The sequence below is a fragment of the Trachypithecus francoisi genome, unplaced genomic scaffold (assembly GCF_009764315.1).
Source record: "Trachypithecus francoisi isolate TF-2019V2 unplaced genomic scaffold, Tfra_2.0 Contig01580, whole genome shotgun sequence".
NCBI lineage: Eukaryota > Metazoa > Chordata > Mammalia > Primates > Cercopithecidae > Trachypithecus > Trachypithecus francoisi.
In genome coordinates this window covers 1795457-1822518 of record NW_022681443.1, presented here as the reverse complement: position 1 = coordinate 1822518, position 27062 = coordinate 1795457, and the positions used below count along the sequence as shown (strand labels likewise).

Sequence of the window (27062 nt, the reverse complement as noted above, 5' to 3'; positions counted from 1 at the left end):
GGAATCGGAAAACACAGATATGACCGCGAAGGCAGCTTCTGCCGAATAACCAGATGATGACCCGCTGTGGGCCCAAGGTGGGGTGCGGGGAGGCCCGTTCCTGCCCGCGGTCCCTCTCCCTCCCTCACTGCCACTGCCTCTCCCGGGCGAGGGCAGGTGTCGCCCGAGACCCCGGCCACAGACAGATGCCCACGGTCACCCAGGCCTTCCTCGGCCCCATTCGCCGCACAACCCTTTCCTGCGGTGGCGTTTTTGTTTTAACTCTTCTGAACTGGTTACAAAACCACACTCCCACGAATACATAAATAATGGATGGGGGGCGATGTTTTAAAGAAATTCCCGCAAGGCCTGGCAAGGCAACAGCAATTGCATTTCTGCTGCATCATTTTTAACTGTTTGCAGGCTACCGCGGGAGACGCGCGTTGGCGGCGAGACTCCGACTCCACAGCCCTCCTCCGCCCAAGGCCTGGCGAGACGCGCGTGGGGATTAAGAGGCGAGAAGAGGGTGTCCGTGATCGGGCGCCAGCAAGATGGGGGAGGAGGTGATAAGCGTAAGGCCGCAGCGTGCCCACAAGCTGGGTACCCATCGGGTCCGCCGGCAGCTGCTCCCTTCGCCGGCGCGGCCCCTTTAAGAGCCAGCGCGCGCCCCCGCCCCGCTCGCGCTGACTTTCCCTAGCAACCGCCCCGGGAGAGGGGGCGGTCCTGGCAGCCGCGCGCCGGCCGCGAGGATCACGTGACGGCCCGCAGCTGGAACGCGAGCGCGCGCCCCGCCGCGCTCCCGCCCGCCGGGGCCTGGGCGCTGCGGCGCGTGCGCGAGCGGTGCCGCACCGGCCGCGGGCGCAGGGAGTATTATGGGCTGTGGGTGCCGCTGAGCAAGATGGAGCTGTCTGCAGTGGGCGAGCGGGTCTTCGCGGCCGAATCCATCATCAAACGGCGGATCCGAAAGGTGAGCCGCCGCCCGGGGCGGGCCGCCGCTGTCCGCAGCCGGAGCCGGGGCCGTGAGCCCTCGGGGCGCAGCGGTCCCGCTAGCCCGGCTCCCTCGCCCAGCCCCGCGCCGCCGCCTCCTCGCGTCCCCGCATCCTCCCCACCCCCACCCCCGTTTTTCTCCCCTCTATTTTTCAGGGACGCATCGAGTACCTGGTGAAATGGAAGGGGTGGGCGATCAAGTGAGTGTCGCGGGGTCCGGGGGCGTCGCGGGAGGGGAGGCAGCGGGCACCGGGGCCTGGGGTGGGGGTGCGCGCGCTTGCTCTCGCCGCGTGCCTGTCCCTCTCTGGTCTTCATCCTGATTTTGAGCGTTTGTGACTCGGCAGGTACAGCACTTGGGAGCCCGAGGAGAACATCCTGGACTCGCGGCTCATTGCAGCCTTCGAGCAAAAGTGAGTTGTTGGGGAAGCTGGCAGGGGCGGCGAGGCCGAGGCTTGGCTGGGGCGCCGCGCGGGGAAGCGGGAGAGACGGGGAGGGCATCGCGGAGTGGGGCCCGGGAAGGGGCTCTTTTTAACCTCTGGTGTTTTTCGGCCGCAGGGAGAGGGAGCGTGAGCTGTATGGGCCCAAGAAGAGAGGACCCAAACCCAAAACTTTCCTTCTGAAGGTAACCTGGCCCAGCCCCAGCAGCATCCCCTTCTCGGGCCCCCAGCCCCGGCACAGCACGGGGCCTGGAAGGGAGGGACAGATACGCAGCCGCCCAAGCGGGCGGGCCTTTCCAGAGGGGCCCCAGCTGGGCAGGGGGTGGTTGTGAGCCCCCCCTAGAAACCCCTGATGGCAAGCCTCAGCCAGCTTCAGCTTCAACAAGAGGGTCCTGGGACTGGGGATAATCTCCCCTGTTGAAACCGGGTCTGGGGGTGCCTTTAGGGCTCCAGGAAAGGGGGTGGCTGAGGCAGGTAGGGGATGCCCATGGGAAGGGGGCATTTGTTTGAGCTGTTATGACTGTGCTGGGAGTTGGAACCCAGGGGGAGAGTGAGTGGAGTCCCACCTCCTGGCAGGACACAAGGAGAGGATTAGGGGACCACCTGCCTCTCTGCCCCTCCCTGTCTTTCGGGATTTGTTCTTCATGGCTCCCCTCCTTTCTTTGGGATCCAACTTGAATTTGACCTCAAAATCACTTCCCTTTGAATTTATCACCCAGGCTGGGCCACTAACTTTAGGGCTCTGAGCCTCAGTTTCCCCCCACTCCCGGCCATTTCTGGAGGATGAGGATGTGGGAGTGAGAGCATAGCATATTAGCCTCTGCTAGGGAGGGAAGAACTTCCAGAGGAAGCCATCTTGGAGGATTTGGGTTTTTATTTTATTCTGACAAGAAAAGACAGAGTCTGGGAAAGGAAGGGCAAGATGGCCCTAGGTGGCAGGCAAGGCTGCAGGTGGGACTCAGTGGGCCACCTGTCTCCCTGTAGTGCTACACATGCCTCAGGGCCCCCTCCCACCCGATAGCCTGTGACTTTGTGGGAGGACTCGTTTTTGGAGAAGAGAAGCAGAAGTGTAAGAAATGTGGGTTTCCAGAATTTCATATTTTTACAAACCCCACCCTCAAGCGACGCACATCCTAGGGGATCCAGGGAGTAACCTGAACCCTGATGCTTCTCCTGGGGAGGGATGGGCGGAGCAGCTGCAAGGCTAATGGGCTGTGTGACAGTCTCTCAGTGCAGCTGGGGCACCCTCTAGCGGTGAAGCGAGTATGACCATGAGCATTGATACACAAAACGCCTTTTTTCTTGATAGTTCTTTTGGTTCCTGAGCTGGCTATGGGCCTAATACAGGGCTGAGCCCTCAACAGTTCCAAGAAGTAGGGAGTATTATCCCCATTTCACAGATAAAAAAAATCAAGGCCCAGGAAGGGAAAGTGACTTACCTGAGGTCCAGCGTCCCAGCTTCATCCTGTCTCCTTTTCTTCATCTTATGCCTTGAGGAGTCCATGTCAGGTTAAGGGGGAAAGGCAGATATACACAGGAAGCTATGAAGGCTGTAGAGTTGGCGTGGCAGAGGATAGAGATGCAGATAGGAGAACTTTTTTTTCTGGACCCTAAGAAACAGGTAGCCTGAGAGTGATGTGGATATTTGTGAGGGGCTATGGAGATTAGCTTGGGCCGAACACATTGCTCTGGGACTCCGTGAGAGGCAGTATGGCAGTCAGCAAATTACACTCAGCGCTTCCTGCCAGGAACTACTGTAAAGCAAACAGGAGCTCACAAGATAGCTTCCATCCTCCCTGTTTTACGCATGGGGAAACAGGGCCAGAGGTATCCAGTAACTTGCCCACAGACATGGGGAGAGGTCAAGGTACAGTTCATGCCATCTACACCATCTACAGTGCATGCCAAGCCCACAAAGCTATGCCTGTCACCTGGTCAGGGTGCAATAACCATGTTGGCTACAGTTATTTTTAATTCACCAGGCAGACCCAGGTCCCCACTTTCAAGGAGTTCTCCGTGTGGGGAGGAAGAGGAGGGGTGAACCCTTTAAAAAATAATATAGAAAGTATAAAGTAAGAAATGACAACGTATGCCAAGCATACATTGGAAAAAGATCAGTGCTTATAAGTCCACCACGCATGGGTAGGTCTGTTCAGTTATTTGCTGCATGCCAGGCACTGTGCTGAGCAGGTGCCATGTACTCTCTGATCATCACAGGAGCGCCTGAAGTAGGCCCTATGATGGTCAAGCAGATAAGGAAAGGAGACTCACTGAGCCAGGGTTTCTTTCCGGGCCTGCTGTTTGCCCACACTCTTTGCCCCTCCCCCAGGGACAGTCCGTCACCACTGGACTCTTGGAAGCATAATTGCAGAAGTCAGGAAGCTCAGGCAGTTTGTAGAAGGAGTAAACACTTAACTGTCTGAGAGTCAGAAAGTGTGGGGATGCACCTGCAGAATGTCTGCCTACCATGCCAAAAAAGTCTGGACTTTTCCCTGCCTTCGTGTGGGAAGGGGTGTGAGGGGCCCAATTCCTGGGAGCTGGGCTGGCAGCATTGGCATGGGCAGGCCCGGCTTCATGTGCTGCCACCTAGCGGTGGAAGGGACCGTTAACCAAGCAGCCCCAGGAGGCCCCAGCTTGGGCTGGGAGGACTATGTGGAGTCACAGTCCCTTCTCCCATGGGGGTGAAGGCCACATTCTAAATGAAGACATCTTTGCTTAGCCAACAAATAAGCCAGCAAACACCTCTCCTGGGAGTTGTGGTCCAATGTAATCTAGTCTTGTTTGAGGGGCATATGGGCTACCTCCAGGTACTAGTTAAGCATCCAGTGCTGTGGGGAGTGGGAGGTACAGAGACCTCACAGATCCCACCCTCAAGGGCCTCACAGACCAACCATGGGGACATGGCCTTCCTCTCGGTCCCAACCATCTCCCACCTAGATTGAGGGCAACCATCACCTAACAAGCCTCCCTTCCCCAGTAGGAGCCAGAGAATCTGTAAAACCCACACCCCTTGTGGCACCCCCCACACACCCCAGCCTCTGTCCCCAGCCCTTGCTTTCAGTCCTGTGACTCCTCGCCATCTTCTCACACCACTGAGACCTTGCCCACAGGACACGCTGCCTCTACCATCTGTCTGTCTTAGCAGGCCCCCGGGGCCTCTGGAACTGTCTGGGGTGCAGTCAGGTCTCAGTAAGGACCAGGACTTTCTCCTACTTAAGTGTCAGGGCCAGGCTTTGATGTGTCATTCTTCAAGCCCGGGGTCTGTACTTCTCTGGGCTCTGTGGTTCTTTCACTGCACCAAATCCCTTCCTGTTCCTGCTGCCCGCCATCCTCCCTGTGATAGAGCAGCTCTCCAGGAGAGTCTGTGTGTGCAGCTGTAACCCCAAGCAGCTGGTGCTTGATGTGTCAGTTCCTTCCTTAGTAAAGAAAGGACTGGTGGCCGGGCGCGGTGGCTCAAGCCTGTAATCCCAGCACTTTGGGAGGCCGAGACGGGCGGATCACGAGGTCAGGAGATCGAGACCATCCTGGCTAACACGGTGAAACCCCGTCTCTACCAAAAAGTACAAAAAACTAGCCGGGCGAGGTGGCGGGCGCCTGTAGTCCCAGCTACTCGGGAGGCTGAGGCAGGAGAATGGCGTAAACCCGGGAGGCGGAGCTTGCAGTGAGCTGAGATCTGGCCACTGCACTCCAGCTTGGGCGACAGAGCGAGACTCCGTCTCAAAAAAAAAAAAAAAAAGAAAGGACTGGCCATGCAGACAGCTTACATCACCTTACGAGTCCCTTAGCCTCTCTCCATTTAGTGGCATCTGACAACAGGTGGGTTGGACTGGAACCTGGGGTCTCTTGAGAGCCCTGCGGCTTTAGAGAGATTTCATGCCTGGAAGGACAGCTGGAAGGACAGGCCTAGGAGCTTGGGGCAGTATTCCTGGCTGCCCACGACCTCTGCACCACCATCCTGCCCCAGACCATGTTGGCACAGAGAATAGGGAGTGGTCAGGCCCACCTCTAGGCCTGTCCCCCTCAAACTCACGTCTGACCAGGTTGGGTTCCAGCCCAGGCTTTGGGGTGCAGGCTTGGATTGCATTGGCACCAGTTCACTCTGAGCCAGGCACTGGGCAGACAAGTAAATGAGACCCATCCAGGGAAGTGTGATGGCTGAGGTGCTGCCAGCTGAGGAAGCAGGCTGGAACCGGAAGTCAGCCTGCTCAAAGGTGAGAGAGTACGGGGCACTGGGGACATGGTGGCTCAGCAGGACTGGGTGCGGCAGAGCAGGGAGGACCCACCTCCTCCTTTCTGTCACCAGGAATGAGTCCGTGGAGGAGTCCCCGCTTGGGCTGGATCTGCCATAGAGCAGGGGTTTGGCAGGGGCTTCTGAGCAAAGGGCTGCCTCCCAACACTGTGTCCCAATTGTCCATACTCCCCTGTGTCAGCAAGGGCAGCCATGGGGTGGCCCAGGGCCCTCTGTGGAGCTTGCAGAGGTGGTGGGTTGTAGAAAAAACACAGTTTTGGAATTGGGCCTGGACAAGGGTGTCCTGACTCAGACCTTGGAGTCGGAGGCAAATTGATTCATCTCTGAACCTCCATTTCCTTTTCTAAGTCGAGGTCATAAAGACCAGTGATTCTCTTGCGTGGTCTCGGGATCATTGGCTGAGAGGCTCTACTTAGGGCTGGCTGGCGCAGGGACATTCAGGGGAGGTCAGCGGGCAGCTCTGAGCTCCCACCCACCCCTCCCTCTGCCCGCAGGCGCGGGCCCAGGCCGAGGCCCTCCGCATCAGTGATGTGCATTTCTCTGTCAAGCCGACTGCCAGTGCTTCCTCGCCCAAGCTGCACTCCAGCGCAGCAGTGCACCGGCTCAAGAAGGACATCCGCCGTTGCCACCGCATGTCCCGCCGTCCCCTGCCCCGCCCGGACCCGCAGGGGGGCAGCCCCGGCCTGCGCCCGCCCATCTCGCCCTTCTCGGAGACGGTGCGCATCATCAACCGCAAGGTGAAGCCGCGGGAGCCCAAGCGGAACCGCATCATCCTGAACCTGAAGGTGATCGACAAGGGCGCTGGCGGCGGGGGCACCGGGCAGGGGGCTGGGGCCCTGGCCCGCCCCAAAGTCCCCTCGCGGAACCGCGTTATCGGCAAGAGCAAGAAGTTCAGCGAGAGCGTCCTGCGCACCCAGATCCGCCACATGAAGTTCGGCGCCTTTGCGCTGTACAAGCCCCCGTCCGCCCCCCTGCCTACCCCGCCCCCCCCCCTGGCTGCCCCGCCCGCTGGCAAGGCTGATGCCTCAGCCCCCGGCCCTGGGCTGCTCCTGGCCGCTCCCGCCACCCCCTACGACGCCCGCAGTTCCGGCTCCTCCGGCTGCCCCTCACCTGCACCACAGTCCTCTGACCCCGACGACACGCCCCCCAAGCTCCTCCCCGAGACCGTGAGCCCATCCGTCCCCAGCTGGCGCGAGCCGGAGGAGGTGCTCGACCTGTCCCTCCCTCCCGAGTCGGCAGCCACCAGCAAGCGGGCACCGCCCGAGGTCACAGCTGCTGCCGGCCTGGCGCCTCCCACGGCCCCTGAGCCCGTCGGTGCCTCCTCCGAGCCCGAGGCTGGGGACTGGCGCCCCGAGATGTCACCCTGCTCCAATGTGGTCGTCACCGATGTCACCAGCAACCTCCTGACGGTCACAATCAAGGAATTCTGCAACCCTGAGGATTTCGAGAAGGTGGCTGCTGGGGTAGCAGGCGCCGCTGGGAGTGGTGGCAGCAGTGGGGCGAGCAAGTGAGGGGGTTCCACCAAGGAGGGGGGCTTGGGGGGGCCCTCCTGCCGGAAGTCATACTCTTGCTCCCACCCTGCCCTTGCCCCCAGCCCTCTCTCCCTGTGCTTTGCTTGTTTCAAATGGCTCCGTGTTGACCCAGGGATGGGGCTGGGTAGTTGGGGTCCCAGAAAACTAGGGGGTAGGGGCCTTCCTGGAATGGGGCAGGGGAAGGGCACACCCCCTGCCCATGCATGGTAGGGCCCTCTGGGTGGTTTCTGGAAAGCCCCAGAACCTAGGGTTCCTCTGCCCCTTCCACATCCCACCCGCCTCTCTAGCTTGCTTCCTGCTCTCCTGTGTGGCATCTGATTTCTCGGTGCTAACCTGGCAGCTGTGGGGCCCTTAGGAGACCCCCACCGAGGGTGGGCACAGTCCCTTTCCTTCCTGCAGATGCCTAGGCAGAAGGAGGGCTTCCTGCTTGTTTGGCAAAGCCCCAGGCAGAGGCTGAGGATGAGGCCAGACTCGACTCCTCCCTTCACATCAGCCAGGGCATCAGAAGTTTGGCCAGGGCGGGGTCTTCCCTGCTCGATTTTGGATGAGGCCTAAGTAGACCCCCTATGCCCTGCCCCAGCCCTGTCTCTTTCCTAACCCCCTCAACGGTGGGAGGAACTGGCAGAGGGTGCGCCTGGCCGCAGCCTCCCGGCATCTAAAGGCCTCTTCAGTTCTTGACCAAAGGTGCTACGAGAACCTGCCGTGGAAACTTCAGTTGTGCGTCCACCCCACTTACTGTGTTTGTCCGTGGGTTCATACGTGCATTGGGTGCTAGGCCCCAGGCTGCCGGGTGGCATCCTTTACAGTTCCTTTGAACAGGGGCATTGAAGACCTGGACCGCTCCTCGCCTCAGTAGGGCTGGGGACCAGGCTTGGGTCTGGAGGTTTGCTGTGGAAGTCACCAGGCCTCCCCTCCTGGCCCGGGTGTGCTGGGGGCACCATGCCCCCTACCCCCCTGCCCTCCTCGGGGTGGTCAGCCCAACCTGTCGGACCTTCACAGCATGGTGGGGACCGAGATAGAGAGGGAGACCCCCTGCCAAGCTCCCCCTTCCTCCCAGTGTTTGGGGAGGACCCCGAAGAATCCATTCCTGAGGGCCTCCTAGCTTCTCCCCGCCCCTCTTTTGCTTCTGACCACGGAGGCTTTCTCATAGCCCAGCCTGCCTGAAGCAAAGAGCCTCCAGTGTCCTGGGCAGCTTCTGTTTCCCTCTGCTGCCAGGGAGCTGAGGCACCCGTGCCAGTGGCAGAGGGCACAGCCCCAGCCTTAGGCCGGGCCCTGGGAGGGCAGGCAGGCAAAGGTGAGACCAGAGGGGCTGTGTTCTCCAGAAGAATGAGGGTGTTCGTCCCAGGATTAGGACCAGGTGCCCCACTGGCCAGCCCTGGGCCACTTCCCGGGTCTCCGTTGTGCGTGGGTGGCGTGTTCCAGGCGTGGCTGGAGCTGGCTTCCTGGCTGTGCTGCCTTGGGCCCCTCCCTCAGAAGCACGTTGGCAGGTGGCCAATCAGAACCCGAGCGCCTTTGGTCCTAAGAATGGGAGGTCGCCTTCCTTCCCAATCTCCCTGCCAGGGCCCGCAGTGTGGCCCTAGCCCTCCCCTCCCCGGGATATAGAACGGGGACCCTCGCAGGGTCGGGGCGGAGGCTGATCCTCCTCGGCGCTCCCTGCCCTGCCCTGTGTGTTGGCTTTGTGGCCGTCCAAGTGCCAATTGGCTTTTCCCCCAAATAAGGGCTGGTATTTCTCCTCTGTCCTTGGAGGTGATTTCCCCCTGATCCCCTCCCCTAGGTGAGTGATCACCTGGGTGCCAGTTACAGGTGTTTCCAGAGACCATAGAAATGTGTTTTCCTGAGAGTTCGTGTCATTCGTGACTTTTTTGTAAAGAAGTTGTGTTTTCAGAGGTGATTTTATGACAGGAAAGTGAAAGAATTAGTTTTGCAAAAAAACAAAAACAAAAAAAGAGGAAAAAAAAAGAAATAGAAAAAAATATTATGGGATTCCTATGTGGGGGGTGGGGGGAGAAAGAGATATTTAAGAAAAAATAGTAACGCAGTGATTGCACAGGTGAGGTGGCAATGTCAGGATGGGGCAGAGGCCTGGACCCAGCTGGCAGGTTCCCTGGCATTGCAGGCACTGTGGAGAGGGCCTGGACCCAGAGTTCCACACCCATGCTTGCTCAAAGGGAAGGACAACAGCGGGTCCCCGGGAAGCCAACCCAAGCTGCAGGCCCCGGCAAGCTGAGGTTTGGGAGGGTAGGGGTTGTCACTGGTGATTTTCTCCAGGGGGCTGGTGAGTGGGCAGTTTGGTTTCTTGCTCGCTTCCGTTGCTTTGGCAGTCGTTGGGGCATCTGGTCCCTACCACCGCCACCCTGTGGGGGAGACTTCCCTCCCCATGGGTCACTCTAAAGCCCACGACCTCTCTGAGCCTCCCTAGCCTGAAAGGGGATGCAGGCTTCAGGAGGCAAGATGCTGGGCTCTGGGGGTGGCTGGGGAGAGGGAATGCATTTCCCTTGCCACAGGTAGTCTGCTTCTGCTGGCCTGAGCTCCAAGCAGAGCAGCCCGGGCCGGCCTTGGTGCGTGAAGAGGCACCAGGCATACCGCCTTGAGGTGGGTAGTGCCCCTGGGGACCTGAGTGGTTGGAACCGAGGGTGAGCGGAGGCCTCCGTCCTGCCCTCTCTAGTACCCCCGCCCCCCACACACTTGCCTCGCTTGGGAGATCAGCCTCGATGGGCCCCTCCTCCACCCTTGCTGCTTTCCGTTTGCCTAATTACCAAGCAGAAGTTGCAATCTGGTTTGCTTTATTTTTGTATGTGAAATAACCCCCAAAGCCCAATCTCCTATGTTCAATATTGGTTGGGGCATTGGTCATCTCCCCTTAAGTGCACCCCCTCCCCACCCAAGTATCATAGGAAACAGGTGAGGTCTGGTGTCTCTGGTTTGAGATGGTAAGTTGGGACCCATCCCTGTCTCGGTCCCCACTCTGACCTTTAGTTTGCCCTTCTGCAAAATGGGTATATTGGGCAGCAAGGCCTCTTCAGAAAGCGCTGCTGGTGTCAGAGCAGCTGCCCAGTACCAGGTGGGGGTCAAGGTTGCTGGTACTGGGGCCCCCAGCTGCCCACAACCCCTCTTTGTTCTTACCCTGCAAAGGGGTCAAGGTCAAAATGAGCCTCATCCTTCCTATGATCTGGGAAGAGGTGATGATCAAGTCCCCAGCTTCAGTGTGAGGGACAGAGTTAGGGGGATGGCCCCTTTTCAAAGAGGTGGAAATGGTTTTGGAGAAGCGCAGCTGCCTCACTGGGGGAATGCGGCAGGGACTAGGGCCCAGGATGCTTTGGCCTGTGGGGAAAGCCCTTTAAAAGGCAGGGCCCAGGCCCTGGAGCCAGCACAAGCCTGGCAGTGAGCCCCTGAGCCAGGAGGTCCTGGAGGAGAGCCAGGCCGGTGGGCCTGCCCAAGGCTGGAGGGTCAGCCCCAACAGGGAGCTGGGTTGGCCAGGAGGCAGGGCTGCTACCAGCCTCTCTGGACTCTGGGGACCCAAGAGGACACATCCCCACTTTGCCCACTTTTCTGTGTCATTTTGTTGTTTTGGTTTGTGGTGGTTTTTCTTTTATCTTTTTTCTTTTTTTTTTTTTTTTTTTTTTTTTTTTGCACTTCGCCCACACGGAACAGTGGAGCCCTACCTGGTCAGTTCCACTTCCGGGCTCCCATGCACTTGTCCAAGGCGGCCTCTTTGGGGCAGGGATGGTTTGAGGAATCACTTTTAAAGAAAAAAGGAAGACATTGAAAGGTTTTAGTTTCTTCCCTATCTGCATGTCCTGTCATATAGAAAGCCCAGAATTAGGGGCTAGAACTCCAGGAGAGGGTCTCCCCGACTCATCTCTTGCTGACAGTCACCAGGATGCAGAAATAGGGAGATGGTTAGTGGGGGCCAAAGATGCCCCCTCCCAGGCCTTCGTGGTTCCCTCCTCCGCCTCCTGCAATCTTTGGAGGAGTCAGTGCCTCACTCCAGCAGTGAGTGTCTACTGTATGCAGGTAGTCAGCCAGGCAAAGGGGGACTGATGGTCTCATGGGGGAACCCTCTTGCAGGAGGCCAGGTAGCGGGAGCGAAGCGTTCCGGCCGCCCTTCCTGCTGGGGGGAGTGGAGAGGGAGACTTATTTTCGTTGGTTTTAATTTAAAAACACAAAGGCCTAAAGAAGTATGTATCTTATAATTTTTTTAATTTTTGAGAAGTTCATTTAATGAATTGTGCACGAATGAATTCTATATATAGAAAATATACATATATAGCTCTATATTTGGGGAGGGGCACTGTCTCTTTTTTCTCTCTCATTTTTAAAATGAAGTGTTGTTGCCTTTGTATGTGGTTCAACCATCCAGCTCCCAGCTGGCTAAACTTTGCCTCCAGTGGTCAAAGATGGAAAAATAGTGGGATTGGCAGGAGATGGGAAACGGAGGTGCCGCCCCGGCGTGGGGGGCAGGTCCCCCAGTCCACCCTGCCCCTCCCCCGGTGGAGAAGACGCCTAGTTGGGGGTGTGGGTTTGGGCTCCATTCTGGATTCGGCGGTTCCGGGGGAGGGGTGGGTCTGTGCCGATTACTCTGTCTTGTACGTTTGTTCTGCTGCTCTTCAATATTGTATCAACGCCAGGAAAGGGGGGTGAAAAGCCTCTTTTACCCCCCAAATAAATTGTCACATTCCGAAGCTGAGGCCTTGCCCCTAGGTTGGAGTGTGTCTGTGTCTTCTTCCAGCTGTGACTGGCTTTTCAAAAACAGCAGGCCCATGCCCCTCCAGTGACAGGGTAAGAGGGGGAAGCCCTGCCCCACCGCTGGCACTCGCTTGCTTCCTGGTTCCTATCTCCCACACTCCCCCAGCTCACATGTGCCTCAGTGGGAGAAACAGATGCCTGCTGCTTCTTGGACCCTTGAGAATAACTGGTAGGTGAGAGTGGGAGGGTGGAGGTCTCACCACTGCCTGTCCCTCAGTGGGAATCACAGCACCCGCAGAGAGGAAGGGGCCTGTGGGGTTGTGGTCCCCGAGCCCAGGAGAGAGCAGGCCAGAATGGGGCACCAGCCACTCCTGCCATTGGGTCCCACAGTTTGGTACCACATGTTCCAATCGTGAGAATGGTGGTCTTCGCGTTTGTTTTCTGGGCGCCATGTGCCTTCTCTCATGAGATGACGCACCCTCTCCCCACATCGGTGGGCTTAGAAGCAGCAGCCCCAGGCAAACTTCCATGCCTTCCCCGACTGCCTGGCATTCCACCTGCAAGCTCCCGATGCCTCCCGTGGCCACCTATTTGCCAGGCCTCGGACGGGTGGCGCTCTGGTCTCCCCTTCCTCACCACCCCACCTCTTGTCTGGCTTCTCTAGTGTGTCCCTGCCCTGCATCCTGGGGTCCTGAGTGCTTCTGCTTTGGCAGTGGCTCCTGTCTGGTCCACTGGTCTCCACCCTGGCCTGCACCTGCCCCCTGTGTCTTCCACACCAGTGCTATATGGGTCAGGCAGCCCACCGCCTTCAGGATCATGCCCCGGCACCACGGCCTCTAGGCAAGCAGGAATGCGATCTATTTCCTTGTCACGCCTGGTTCCAGCGCTGGGGATATTCAGTGCAGACAGACGCTGCTGTTAATTTCCAGGCTGCAATGCCCAGAACTCCCACAGCTCAACACAGCCTGTGTGCCATCTGCAAATGGCTGAGGTGCAAAGTCTCCCCCAGCCTCCACCTCCCCACCCCCCCCTTGCCTCCCTCTGCCTGAAGCCCCTCCCCTGCCACCTGCCCTCCCGGGCCCTGCCCTGGCTCCTCCCTTGGTATTGACCTAAGGTTTTGTCCATCCCTCTTCCTAAGGACAGGGCTGGGTCTTCATCCCCTCTCTGCCCACACCTCAGTGCCTGGAACATGGTAGGCCCAGATCATCTCCATCACCAAGCTCAGTCCTCTTCCTGTACTGGTGGGGACAGTGAGGCTTGGGAGTGGCTGAGAGGTAGACCTGGAGCTCAGTGCAATCAATCAACTGCCTCTGAGCATTACCAGTGGGCCTGGCCCTGGCCAGGCAGGAGCCAGCAGTACAAATGGGAGTATGTACCTGTCCCAGATACAGGGATGCCACTGGGCAGGTGGGTGGGAAGGGACCCACAGTGAAGCACTGACAGGGCAGCCAGTAAGCCAGGGTTGGTCCTGCTCAGTGCCACTGCTGCACCTCATGGCCACCTCCTTGTCATCTTGAACACCTGTCTTGGTGTTCTGCTCCCAGAAAGCCCTCATTTGTACTTTTTTTTTAAACCCCGAATTATCAGTGCACCTACTATTGGCCAAGCCCTGGTGAGCACATCACTGGCCCTAGCCCATGTCCTTCACCCATGCCCAGCGAGCCCATGAGTTATGAGCAGATGTCACGGGGAGGAGGAGGCCAGAGAGGCGAAGTCATCAACTTGTTCATTTGCCCAAGGGGACACACTTGAAGAAGGGGAGTCGGCATTCACCCCAGCCCCATCTGTTTGCCCCTGAACCCCAGGCTCTTGGGAATGAGGACATGGGGCAGCCCGTGTGAGGCACGTGCATGCCAAAATTAGTCACCATGTTCCGGATCACAAGTCCTGCCATTGCTATGCAGGTAAGTCTCCTTATTAGTTGAAGGTTAATGAGTGAGGAGGCCGTGGCAACTTCTCGAGGAACTGAACAGTTTGTGATGAGGACTGGGCAAGACCAAGCAATTGCCCAAGAGTGAGCCGACTGGGCTTAGAGAGGTGGGGGTGCCTGCCTGGCCCCACCCCTTCCTTGTCCTATTTTTGGACCTCCTCCCAGGGCTAAGGGTCAGCGGTGGGGTGAAGCTCAGGGCTGGGGCAAGCTAAGGAGTGGGGGATAAAATGGGATCGGATGAGGATGACTGTTTTTGCAAAATTACTTGGTTTGTTTGTTTGTTTGTTTGTTTTGAAACAGAGTCTTGCTCTGTGGCCCAGGCTGGAGTGCAGTGGCACAATCTCGGCTCACTGCAACCTCTGCCTCCCGGGTCCGGATTCAAGCAATTCTCCTGCCTCAGTCTCCCGTGTAGCTGGAATTACAAGCACACACCGCCATGCCCAGCTAATTTTTCTATTTTTAGTAGAGACGGGATTTCACCATGTTGGCCAGGCTGGTCTTGAACTCCTGACCTCATGATCCGCCCGCCTCAGCCTCCCAAAGTGCTGGGATTACAGGCATGAACCACCGTGCCCGACTCTTGGTAGCTTTTTAAAAGCTAAAAGTTGAAATTTTTTGGTCCATGTCAAGCCATGCCTGGAGTGAATAGGTAGGTGACAGAGGCCATGTCAAATTGCCCAGCCCCCTCCCAAGCCAGCTAACAAGCCTGTGAGCTGATTCTACGCGCTCTTTGTTCAGGCTGCTGGCTTCTGAGAGGACAGACTTCAAAAAGGCCTGGTGGCCTGCAGAGGCTGAGCACAAGGACACCTGATCCACAGCGGTGGGGTCACAAAGGAAGCGGCAGGGGAGAGGCCCTGTCCTGGCCTCCAGACATCCACATGCTCTGAGCATCAGCCAGGGAAGCTGTGAGCTCAGGAGGGAGTCCCAGGAGGAACAGAGGCCACTCTAGGGCGAGACTTGAAATGACCCTGGTGAGGATAATGAGGCCTGAGGCAGTGGGGACAACAGGAAGTGGCCAGAGTGGAGGGCTGTTTGGAATATTTAGGATTTGGTGAGGGACTGCCTTTGAGAGCTTGTAAGAAAGCCTCTTTGGCCGGGCATGGTGGCTCACGCCTATAATCCCAGCACTTTGGGAGGCCGAGACGGGCGGATCACGAGGTCAGGAGATCGAGACCATCCTGGCTAACACAGTGAAACCCCGTCTCTACTGAAAAATACAAAAAAACTAGCCGGGCGAGGTGGCAGGCGCCTGTAGTCCCGGGTACTCGGGAGGCTGAGGCAGGAGAATGGCATAAACCCGGGAGACGGAGCTTGCAGTAAGCTGACATCCGGCCACTGCACTCCAGCCTGGGCGACAGAGCAAGACTCGGTCTCAAAAAAAAAAAAAAGAAAGAAAGAAAGTCGCTTTGAAGAAGCACCTGGGTATGTGGTATAGGCAGAGGAGTGAGTGGGTACACTCTTCTCAAGTGGAGAAGCTGCTGGAGGACACAGCTTGCAGGGAAGATGAGTTCGGTTTGGGACAAGGGAGTAAATCAGCCATAGGGTCCTGGAGGGGTTTTCATCTATGGATTCAAGGCTCAGAGCGAGCTCCTGCCCATACAGGCACTGCTGGAGAAGTCTGTTGAAGGGTCTTTGTCCCTTAGTGCACCTCAGCTCTGAGATGACTGGTCACCAGCCATCCTGGAAGCACCACCAGGGGACATAGGTGCCTAGCTCTGGATGCCACTGGAAATTCCAGGGGACAATGTCCAGCCCCTTGCCGCCCGCCTCTACCCCCTCAATCTCATGCCTTTTATCTCCATGAGCATCCCCAGGAGGTGAGGCTGGGGAATGATTAGCCCCATTGGATAGGTGGAAGGCGAGGCCTGAGAGTTGTGGGGTGGCGATGCTCCGCAAAATCACTCAGAGGCAGAGAGAATGGAACCCAGGTCTGAGGCATGAAACCTGCTAACCTTCTGTCTGTACTTAAAGAGTGGATAAAACATAAACATTCTTTCAAACACCCACCTGGTTTCCGAGATTTAAAAAAAAAAAAAAAAAAAAAAAAAATCCCCAGGTACCAAAAACAGACAAAAGCCAAAAATCAGAGTGACAGGCAGATGTTTATTCTTTGGCTGTCCTGCAGGGTGGGCCTATGGGTGGCAAAGGGAGGCAGGAGATGGGCGTGGGAGGTGGTGGCTTTTGCTAATGTTGGTAACCAAAGGAGCTTGGATTTTATACCTGTGGAGGGAGGGATAGGAGACAAGGCCTGGGACTCTTGCCAACAGAAATTTGGAACCAGAATAAAACTGGACCCGTATCCTCAATGAAAAAGCATATGGTGAGGAAAGATCACCCTGTCACAAACGGACAAGACGAAAAAGTTGTCTCATTTCTGGCTCTGCTGGAAAAAATTTAAAAAGAATGATCTCTTGAGAAATTTTAACTCTAGACCTTCACTAACATGAATTTAAGGTTTGAATTTGTATTACCCACATGGTCCCAGGACTCCCAAGTATAGAAATTAATAGAAGAAAAACCCTGGGGCGAGTTACATCACAGACATGTGACTACTAGTAGCAAATGCAAGCCTCTGTGGATGGCACTACCCACAGTAAAGCCACACAGGATTCTCACAGATAAAACCGTTGTAAATGTGAGCTCACTATCCAAAATTACAAAACACACAAGCCATAAAGACAAATACCAAAACAGCCAACAGTACATACAGAATCCTGCACCCAACACATTATTTTCAAACATGCATTGAAGATTTCCTAAAACTGCCAGGCACAGTGGCTCATGCCTGTAATCCCAGCACTTCGGGAGGCCGAGGTGGGCAGATCACCTGAGGTCAGGAGTTCGAGACCAGCCTGACCAACATGGCAAAAACCCATCTCCACTAAAAATACAAAAATTAGCTGGGCATGGAAGCACATGCCTGTAATGCCAGCTACTCAGGAGACTGAAGCAGGAGAATCACTTGAACTCGGGAGGCAGAGGTTGCAGTGAGCCGAGATTGTGCCACTGTACTCCAGCCTGGGAAGACAGAGTGAGACTTTGTCTCAGGGAAAAACAAAACAAACAAACAAAAAATTTCTAAAATTATCGTGTATATCATGTGGCAGGAGATAAAGCAAGTCTCAATAATTTTTAAGAAATTGGCATCTCAGATCGTGTATAATTAGTTAAAAATTAATAGCAAACAGGACTCTAAACAGTGTTGTACTGGCATAAAGATGGGCTTATAGACCGAAGGAATAGGAAAGAGACCCCACCATAAACCTTCACAGGTGTGGTCAGATGATTTTTGACAAGGGTGCCAAAACCATTCAGTAGGGAAAGGACAGTCTTTTCAGTGCTAGGAAAACTGGATATCCACATACAAAAGGTGGAAGTCGTATCCTTACCTAATGCCATATACAAAACTTAAAATGAATCAAAGACTGAAATGTAAGACCTTAAAAAACTTTGAGAAGAAAATATAGGGCAAAAGTTTCATGACACTGGGTTTGGCAAAGATTTCTTGGATGTGACTCCAAAGGCGCAGGAAACTAAAGAAAAAAGTTGGACTTCATGAAAATTTTTAAATTTTTATGCATTAAGAGACTATTAACAGGGTAAAAAGTCAATCCACAGTATGGGAGAAAATATTTGCCAATCATGTATCTGATAAGGGATTGATACCGGAATATGTAGAGAACTAAAACGCCGCAACAACAACAACAAAAACCAAAGCCTGATTCAAAATAGGCAAAGAACTTGAATAGACAGTTATCCAAATAGGATATACAAATAGTCAAAGGTCACATGACAAGATGCTCAACATCACTAACCATTAGGGAAATGTACATCAAAACTACAATGAGATGTCAACTCATACCTTTTTTTTTTTTTTTTTTTTTTTTGAGACAGAGCCTTACTCTGTTGCCCAGGCTGGAGTGCAGTGGTGTGATCTTGGCTCACTGCAACCTCCGCCTCCCAGGTTCAAGTGGTTCTCCTGCCTCAGCCTCCCAAGTAGCTGGGATTATAGGCGCACACCACCATGACCAACTAATTTTTGTATTTTTGGTAGAGATGCTGTTTCACCAGGTTGGCCAGGCTGGTCTCAAACTCCTGACCTTAAGTGATCTGCCCGCCTCAGCCTCCCAAAGTGCTGGGATTACAGGCATGAGCCACCGCGCCCCGCTAACTCATACCTATTAAGATGGCTACTATTTAAAAAAAAAAATGTTGGCAAGAATATGGATAACTTGGAACCCTGTGCACTGTTGGTAGGAATATAAAATAGAATAGCTGCTGTGGTATGGCAGTTCCTCAAAACATTAAAAATGCCATTTGATCCAGCAATTCCACTCCTGGATATATACCCAAAAGCATTGAATGCAGAGTCTGGAGAAGATATTTGTATACCCATGTTCATAGAAGCATTACTCACAATAGCTAAATGTGGAAGCAACTCAAGTGTCCATCAGTGGAAGAATGGAGAAGCAAAAGATGACATACACATAGAAGAAAGGCAATTCTGACATGCTACAACGTGAATAAACCTTGAGGCTGTGATGCTAAGTCAAGTAAGCCAGTCATAAGAAAGACATATACTGTATGATTCCACTTACATGAGATATTTAGAGTAGCCAAAATCATACAGAGACAGTAGAATGGTGGTTGTCAGGAGCTTAGGAGGAGGGAGGATGTGGAGTTAGTGTTTAATGGGTATGAAGTTTCAGTTTTATTTCTTTATTTATTTTTACATTTATTATTTGTTTTTATTTATTTATTATTTATTTATTGTTTTGAGACGGAGTCTCGCTCTGTCACCCAGGCTGGAGTGCAATGGCGTGATCTCGGCTCACTGCAAGCTCCGCCTCCCAGGTTCACGCTGTTCTCCTGCGTCAGCCTCCTGAGTAGCTGGGACTACAGGCACATGCCACCACGACTGGCTAATTTTTGTATTTTTAGTAGAGCTAGGGCTTCACCATGTTGGCCAGGATGGTCTCGAACTCCTGACCTCGTGATCCACCTGCCTAAGCCTCCCAAAGTGCTAGGATTACAGGCGTGAGCCACTGTGCCTGGCCTGAAATTTCAGTTTTACAAGACAAAAAGATTTCTGGGATGGATGGTGGTGATGGTTGCACAACAATGTGAATGTGTGTAATGCCACTCCACTGTACCCTTAAGAATGGTTAACGCAGTGATAAAAAGAAATGAGATCATGGCCTTTGCAGGGACATGGATGAAGCTGGAAACCCTCATCCTCAGCAAACTAACATGGGAGCATAAAACCAAACACTGTATGTTCTTACTTATAAGTGGGAGTTGAACAATGAGAACACATGGACACAGGGAGGGGAACCACACACACCGGGCCCGTCAAGGGGTGGAGGTGGGGAGGGGAGGGAGAGCATCAGGACAAATAGCTAATGCATGCGGGGCTTAAAATCTAGTTGAGGGGTCGATAGATGCAGCAAACCACCATGGCACATGTATACCTATGTAACAAGCCTGCACATTCTGTACATATATCCCAGAACTTAAAATAAAATTAGGCCGGGCGCGGTGGCTCAAGCCTGTAATCCCAGCAATTTGGGAGGATGAGACAGGCGGATCATGAGGTCAGGAGATCGAGACCATCCTGGCTAACGCGGTAAAACCCCGTCTCTACTGAAAAAAAAAAAATACAAAAAAACTAGCCGGGCGAGGTGGCGGGCGCCTGTAGTCCCAGTTACTCAGGAGGCTGAGGCAGGAGAATGGTGTAAACCCAGGAGGCGGAGCTTGCAGTGAGCTGAGATCCGGCCACTGCACTCCAACCTGGGCGACAGAGCGAGACTCTGTCTCAAAATAAAATAAAATAAAATAAATAAATGGTTAAGATGGAGCTGAGTGTAGTGGCTCATGCCTGTAATCCCAGCACTTTGAGAGGTTGAGATGTGGATCCCTTGAGGACTGGAGTCTGAGACCACCCTGGGCGACATGGCAAAACCCCATCTCTACAAAAAATAGAAAAATTAGCTGGGCATAGTGGTGCGTGCCTGTAGTCCCAGCTACTCAGGAGGCTGAAGTGGGAGGATCACTTGACCCTAGGATGTCAAGGCTGTGATGAGTCATGATCGTAACACTGCACCCCAGCCTGGGTGACAGAGCAAGACCCTGCGTCTAAAAAATAAAAAGAGTGGTTAAGATGGTAAATTTTGTTATTGTAACATATTTTACTATGATTAAAAAATTGAAAAACAAAATCAATAGCAAAAAGGTAACTAAAACCCAAAACTTCATCTATCTGGACAGTAACCCAGAGCTGTCTCCCCTGCATCTTGCTCCCTCCCCAACCTTCTGAAATCTTTAGGACAGTGAGATTCAAGGAGGAATGTGAACATTCCTAATAGCGGGCAGACACGCAGGGGCGCACAGCCAATCTGACTTAAAATTTTTTTGCATTAAGAGACTATTTTATAGGATGGGAACAGGTCCCCCTCTGATCCCTCTAGAAAGGATATGGCCTTCATTAGAACAAATTGGCACCAAAGTCTTTTCTGTCTTTTCCAAAGGATGAGTGAGCTCAGAGCTTGACAAAGACATGAGCCTCCATTTAAATGACAGCCGCCAGCAATCAGCCTTTATGAACACAAGGGCCTGAGAAACATCGGTGCAGAGCCAGGGTGGGCTGATGGAAACAGAACAAAGCCGGGTGGCAGGGGTCCTCAGTCCTGTGAAATGAGGACAAGCCCCCCACCAGCTTCTCCTGCCTATCACGCCTCAGGGTTTGAAACTGCAGCGCCAGCAACAGGCTCTTTCAGAGGAGATCTGGATATCCCTAGGAGTTCTCAGTAAAGGCTCAGATACTCCCAGCTGTGAGCAAGGAAACAGGACACACTTTGGAAAAGGCAAATGTGGACCCTGTCCCCCAAGGGGACTCATTAAAATGATCGTCACTCGCTAGCTCCCTTGGCAGTCCCTGCTAGCACACACGGTTTGGTCTCTGTGCACTGGTGCCCTTGTGGAAGGCTTCTGCTCCTATCATCTCTGGTTCCCTCCGGGGAGCTCATCTGCCTGCCTGCCTTTCAAACTCAGGCACCATTAAGAGACCCTTGTCCATGAGACAGGCGTCCTGGTTTGAAGCCTCTCGGTCACTTCTCCTCTCCAGGCCTCAGTGCTCCTCAGCTGGAAAAGAGACTAGGGCCCCCTACTTGGCAGGCTTATTTGGATTAAAGGAGGTGGTGAGTAAGAAGACACACCTTCTAGATCTCTGTGTCCAGATGTGACCACAACTCTGACTTCCAGTCTGGCATCCCAGCTATCTGCTCACCAATTCTCGATGTCCTCCTCCCATGTAACAGCTTGAGGCAAGTAGGAAAACAGTGGCTTGAGTCCTAGCTCTTCCAGCTGTGTGACCTCAGTCTGGTCAATCACCCTCTCTGGTCTCTGTATCATCTCCTGTAAAACGGGGGAGGGGTTTCCCTCTAATTATCCTTTCGAACTCAGAATTACTCTAAGGATAGCTAATACGTACTGAGTGGACTTTACACTAACCGATTCATTAAATCCCCACAACCCAGATGTCTTTGTTTTGTTTTCTGTTGCTTATAACAGCATTTCTGATACTGGGTAATTTGTAAAGGAAAGGAACTTATTTCTTACAGTTATGGAAGCTAAGAAGCTCAAGGTCAATGGGGCTGTCTCTGGTGAGGGCCTTCTTGCTGGTGGGGACTCTACAGAGTCCTGAGATGGCACAGGGCATCACAGGGTGAGGGGGCTGAGAGGACTACCTCATGTCTCCCTCCTGCCAGCTTCTCCACAGCCCCATTCCTGTGATAACCCCTTAATCCACTAATCTATGAATGGATTAACCCATTCATGAAAGCAGAGCCCTCAGGACCCAATCGTCTCTTAAGAGCTCTGTTTCTCAATACCCCCACATTAGGGATTAAACTTCAACATGAGTGTTGGATAGAACAAATATTCTAACCGTAGCACCAGAGAGCACAGTACACACGATATACAGATAAGGGAACTGAGGCTCCGAAATGTGATTACTTGCTTAGAAATTCTGGAGTGGCAGAGCCAGGATTTGACCCCATGCCATCATCCTTAACCACCACACCAACACCGTTCTGTGCATAGCACCGTGGTTAAGGGCACAGTCATTGGAGCTGGACAGCCTGGCTGTACGGGGCCCTGGGAATATGTGCATATCTGTTCCATGCCTTAGTTTCCCCATATACGAAATGAGAAAGGATCGTAATATCCCCTTCCTTTTGGAATTGCAGGGAGCTCTGCCGAGCGCTCCACGAGCCAGGCTTTGAGCTGCACACTCGCATTTCACTCTTACATAAATCCCCCCATGGTGCAGCCAAGGAAACCGGAGAGAGTGGCTGAGTCACTTGCTCCAGGTGACTCTATTAGTAAGTTGTGCAGCTGGGATTAAAATCCAACTCCTTGACTTCAAAGTCCATATTTCAATTACTCCACTCCACGTTGATGCAATGCCCTCAAACTCTACATTTAAAACCCGACTGCAAAGTGCACCCCGCAGCAGGCTGCCTTACTCATCTGCTTCCCCAATGGGGCCTGAACCCCAGGCCTTGTGTTTGACTCATTCCTTTCCAGCCAGCCACCAGCGTTTGTGACTAACTGACCCCTTAATGGAAATGTCACTCAGATCCATTCCTTCCTCTCCAACCCTGCTGTCCCCCTCCAGCCTAGACCTCCAAAGCTGAGGACAATGGAGACCAAGTACCCATTCCAAAGTGGAGCGTTGCAAAGGGGCTGAGAAAAAAAATGCTCCTGGTCCCTCACCCCTTCAAGGCTGAGTGGCTAGGGAGCCACGTGTGTGGTGGGAGGCTAGAGAGGGAGGTGTCTTTGTAAGTGGCTGTGGCTAGTGCTGGTGGCAGGCAAATTTCAGAGAAGAGAAAGAGCCAAGCCTGGACCCAGCCCAAGGTGGGCCTGTGGGCTGGCAAGCTCGAGGGGCAGGAGCAGGGAGGGGCCCGGCTGGCAGCACTGCCCACCCCACCCTGGCTTCCTGTGTAGTCCCTTCTTCCAGCCTGCAGAATCTCTCAACCTGCCCCCCACTTCTAGGGCTCGCCTTGGATACTTGAGCTAGATCGGGAGACAGATGGTATTTGAGGAGGAGCTGCCAGGTACCCTTGGTTCCTCGCTGGGACACACACAAATGGCCACCCAGGTGAGATCTCAGGTGCCTCCACCTCACCAGAGGCAGGTTAGGTTTATGCGTACCCATTTTACGTATGAGGAAAGGAAGTTTCCCCCAGCCCAAGGACTCAGCTTCCCTGCCTCCAAGTGCAGTGGCTGCAGAACCCTGGGGGCCACCTGAAAATGCCTTTCCTAGTGGAGCTGCAGAGGTGGCCACCACTCCTTAGGGTCCATTGGGCAGGAATCAAATGTACCCTGGACATGCCCTGGGTGCCAGTGACCCACATATGGAGAACATAAGGTTTGAGGCCTTGAGGAGTCCACAGCCTCGTCGAGGAAACACAGGTTACAGATAGTGCAACAGAAACTGGTGCTGGGACCACTGGTGAGCCAAGGAGGGGGCCATGGTGGCTGTTTTGAGACACGCTCCAGAGGGGAAGGGGGAGAGCAAAGGGAGGAGGGGGCTTCCCAGGATGGACTTGGCTGCCTCCTCACCCAGCAGAGACCAGTCCACAGACACTTTGAAGGGCAGTGTCAGAACGTGAGCTGGGGAACCTGAGTCTGACAACTTCTGGGTTCAAATACCAGCGGTACCCCCCACAGACCAGGGACCTCAGGGCAAATGACCGAATGTCTCTGAGCTTTGATTTTCTCATCTGTGACATGGAAAGATTATACTGTAGAGTTCCAGGGCTGCCACAGGTGAGAGCCCAGTACAGTACAAAGTGGCAGGAGGAACAGACCAGCAAACAGGGGCTGCAGGTGGCCCTTGAGACAGTGAGGGGCACCCCCACCCCACCCCTACAGCATCCTTGGCTGGCCACTCCTTCTGGTCTTTCTTTCCTGGGCCTGGACTCAGGCACACACTTTCCAGCCAACACCGAGGGCCCCCCACAAGGTGGACACACGTTTCCTCCTTGGTTCTCGGCCCCTCCTGAGCCTGTGCGGGAACAGATGTCCTTGTTTCCTGCCCAAATCTGCGAGCTGGATTGGCTCCTTTTGCTGCTTCCAGGGAGGCAGAAACTCTGGATGGAAATCTCTGGGCTTCCCCGGAGAGGAAAGCTCTCTTTTTCCTGGCTTCTGCCCTCCTCTCTGGTCTGGGTTCTCAATATCAGCATTCACTACTGATGTGTGAACACTTCTGGGCCTCAGCTGAACCCTGCACCCCACTTGGAAGCCCTCAGACTGGCGTGTGTTGATTGAATATACATATGATCCTTCATCTGAATGATTCCCCACCTCTGCTCAGAACGGGGGCGGGAGGGGAACCAAGAAAGGGCAGAGCAACTAGGGACTAAGCCTGGGGAATCAAAGGCAAAGACGTCAAGAAGGGAATGAACATTTATTGAGTACCTAATATATGCTAGGAATAAATAAGGAAGGTATAGCAAGTACTGAGCCTTGCACCAGTAATACACAGCAGCATGGTAGGAAATGGTCACTGCCTTGAGTCCCTGGGAGAGATTATAGACACGTCTCACCTGGCCTCATTTCCTTCCCATTATAATCCTATACATAGGTACCACTGGCTCTACCTTACAGATGAGGAGACTGAGGCAGCTCAGGTCTTGAGACCGGACCTAGTTGGAGACTTCAGGATGGACACAGACACTCTCTTTGTCCCCAACCTCTTTACCACCCCCCACCCCGGGGAAAAGAACCCTTTGTTCACAGGCACACCCCAAGAGGTACAAAATGTTTTCTCAATAAATGTTTTTTGAGGCCAGGCATGGTGGTTCACATCTGTAATCCCACCCATCTCCCCAAACTCCTTCACTGGGAGTTTGAGCACCCACGAGTGCCAGCCCTGGAGTCACAGAGATGAGGGTGCTGCAGCTGGTCCCAGCCCTCAAGGAGCTCACAGTCTGCAGGCAGCAGGAAAAGAGGGAGATGCTAGAGGAGAGGGAAGGATGGGGGTCGAGGGAAGAGAAAGATGTGTGTGTTTCATTGCTAGGTGATATATACCAGCACTGAGAGAGTGTGGTGGGAGAATGGGTTTGAAGATAGCCAGGGTGACCAACTGTCCGTGTTTGCCCAGGACTGAGAGGTTTCCCAGGATGCAAGCATTTCAGTGCTGACACTGGGAAAATTCCAGGCCAGCTGGGATGAGTTCATCACCCTAAGCCTGTGTTCAAATCCTGGCTCTGCCATGTGCCTGGTGAAACCACCAGTTACCTAATCAGCATCCAATCACCCATCTTTTAGAAATGACTTGATTACAGTCTAAAGGCCTTTCCTGTGCAATTTCTCTTTCTCCCTCCTCCCCCCTTTTAAAAGTGTATCTCAGTTCAAAAAACTTTTATTTTTATTTTTGTATTGAGACAGTGTCTCGCTGTGTCACCCAGGCTGGAGTGCAGTGGCACAAGCACAGCTTACTGCAGCCCCGACGTCTGGGACTAAAGAGATCTTCTTGCCTCAGCCCCTCAAGTAGCTGGGATGACAGGTGCGTGCCACCATGCGTGGGGAATTTTTGTATTTTTTGCAGAAACAGAGTTTCACCATGTTGCCCAGGCTAGTCTTGAACTGGGCTCAAGACGTTCTCCTGCCTTCGCCTCCCAAAGTGCTGGGATTACAGGCACGAGCCACCATGCCTGGCCTCAAAAAACATTTATTGAGAAAGTATGTTGTACCATGGACTTTCCTAGGCTCCAGGGAATGAAAGAATGTTCTTCCCCCTTTTATCAGCAGAGTCAATGACTGGGAGAATGATGAGATGGACAGGGGAGGAATCCATGATGCCTCTTGCAGCCTGAAACCAACTGCAGCAGCGGAGGCTGGTGTTCTTCCCACCAACCTCCCCCTTCCAGATGTCCCTCAGGAAGAGAGGCCACGGGGACCTTGGAGGGACTGCTCCTGCCCGTGTATGGAGAACTGGACCTTGGTGTAAGGAATGGACCATGGCAGCCAGGGAGCGGCCCCCTCAGCTCTCCATTTAACCACAGATTTGCCACTCAGCAGCAGGTGGGGCAGTTAGCAGATGCTCTCCAACTTTGTGATCCACCTCAGCTTCTGAGCTGAAGCCTTGCTCTTCTGGGGGGGCTTCCAGCCAATGACTCAGGGTGAAAAGGGCACCATAGAGACAGGCCACTTGTGCCTGATGCAAAAACTCCCTCCTGGGCAATCTCAGCCCCAGAGCTCCCTATTGGGGTGGCCAACACTTTGTTAGATCAGCACTGAAGTCGGAGACTCTCCCTGCCCAATTCTGTTTCTGGCCCTCTTATCTTTCACAGGACTTCACCCCCAATAAAGCACTTGCACTTCCAACCCCATGTCAGTGTTTGCTTCCTGGAGGGTCCAACTGATAAACGCTACCTGTAAAACAAATCTGCAATCCATCCACATCTTTCTACCACCGACAACTCCAAGTCGCCATTACTCGGAGAAGGACCTGGATGGAGACATAGCCCTCCAATTGTCCTCCCTCCTCCCACATTTCCTCTTGCTTTTTTGTTTTCATTTTTGAGACAGGGTCTCTGTCGCCCAGACTGGAGTGCAGTGGCATGATCTCGGCTCACTGCAACCTCTGCCTCCCAGGCTCTAATGATTCTCTTGCCCCAGCCTCCTGAGTAGCTGGGATTACAGGCACACACCACTACCAGCTGGCTAATTTTTGTATTTTTAGTAGAGATGGGGTTTCACCATGTTGGCCAGGCTGGTCTAGAACTCCTGACCTCAAATGATCCACCTGCCTTGGCCTCCCAAAGTGCTGGGATTACAGGCATGAGCCAACGCTCCCGACCCTCTCTTATCTCTTTGTAACCCAGTTGGAGGGCTGAAGCAGAGAAGTGATACCACCTGCTTTGTGTTTTTAAAAGACCACTCTGGCAGTTCAAGACCAGCCTGGCCAACATGTTGAAACTCCATCTCTACTAAAAATACAAAAATTGGCCGGGCGCGGTGGCTCAAGCCTGTAATCCCAGCACTTTGGGAGGCCGAGACGGGCGAATCACAAGGTCAGGAGATCGAGACCATCCTGGCTAATATGGTGAAACCCCGTCTCTACTAAAAAAAATACAGAAAACTAGCCGGGCGAGGTGGCGGGCGCCTGTAGTCCCAGCTACTCGGGAGGCTGAGACAGGAGAATGGCGTGAACCCGGGAGGTGGAGCTTGCAGTGAGCTGAGATCCGGCCACT

The 27062-nt window shown here is 54.0% G+C and overlaps 2 protein-coding genes across 2 annotated transcripts in view; both read left to right on the top strand.

The window, feature by feature from the left end:
* Nucleotides 1–738: 738 nt before the first annotated feature.
* Nucleotides 739–11886, top strand: CBX6 (chromobox 6). The gene is made up of 5 exons (XM_033189834.1): nt 739–946; nt 1123–1166; nt 1311–1376; nt 1522–1588; nt 6147–11886. Exons 1-5 carry the CDS (start codon nt 878–880, stop codon nt 7161–7163), a joined length of 1263 nt encoding a protein of 420 aa, XP_033045725.1. The 5' UTR covers nt 739–877; the 3' UTR covers nt 7164–11886.
* Nucleotides 11887–23402: 11516 nt separating this feature from the next.
* NPTXR (neuronal pentraxin receptor) overlaps nt 23403–27062 on the top strand; it is a 34164-nt gene continuing 30504 nt past the window's right edge. The window contains exon 1 of the mRNA XM_033188603.1: nt 23403–23470. Within this exon, the coding sequence (XP_033044494.1) occupies nt 23403–23470 (68 nt within the window). The remainder of the gene's footprint in view (nt 23471–27062) is intronic.

Excerpts from the sequence above, each read along its gene's own strand:
- CBX6 (XM_033189834.1), top strand. The coding sequence starts at position 878 with ATGGAGCTGTCTGCAGTGGGCGAGCGGGTCTTCGCGGCCGAATCCATC. Across the intron at positions 1,167-1,310 it reads TGGAAGGGGTGGGCGATCAA|GTACAGCACTTGGGAGCCCG; the intron begins GTGAGTGTCGCG and ends GTGACTCGGCAG. Across the intron at positions 1,377-1,521 it reads ATTGCAGCCTTCGAGCAAAA|GGAGAGGGAGCGTGAGCTGT; the intron begins GTGAGTTGTTGG and ends TTTCGGCCGCAG.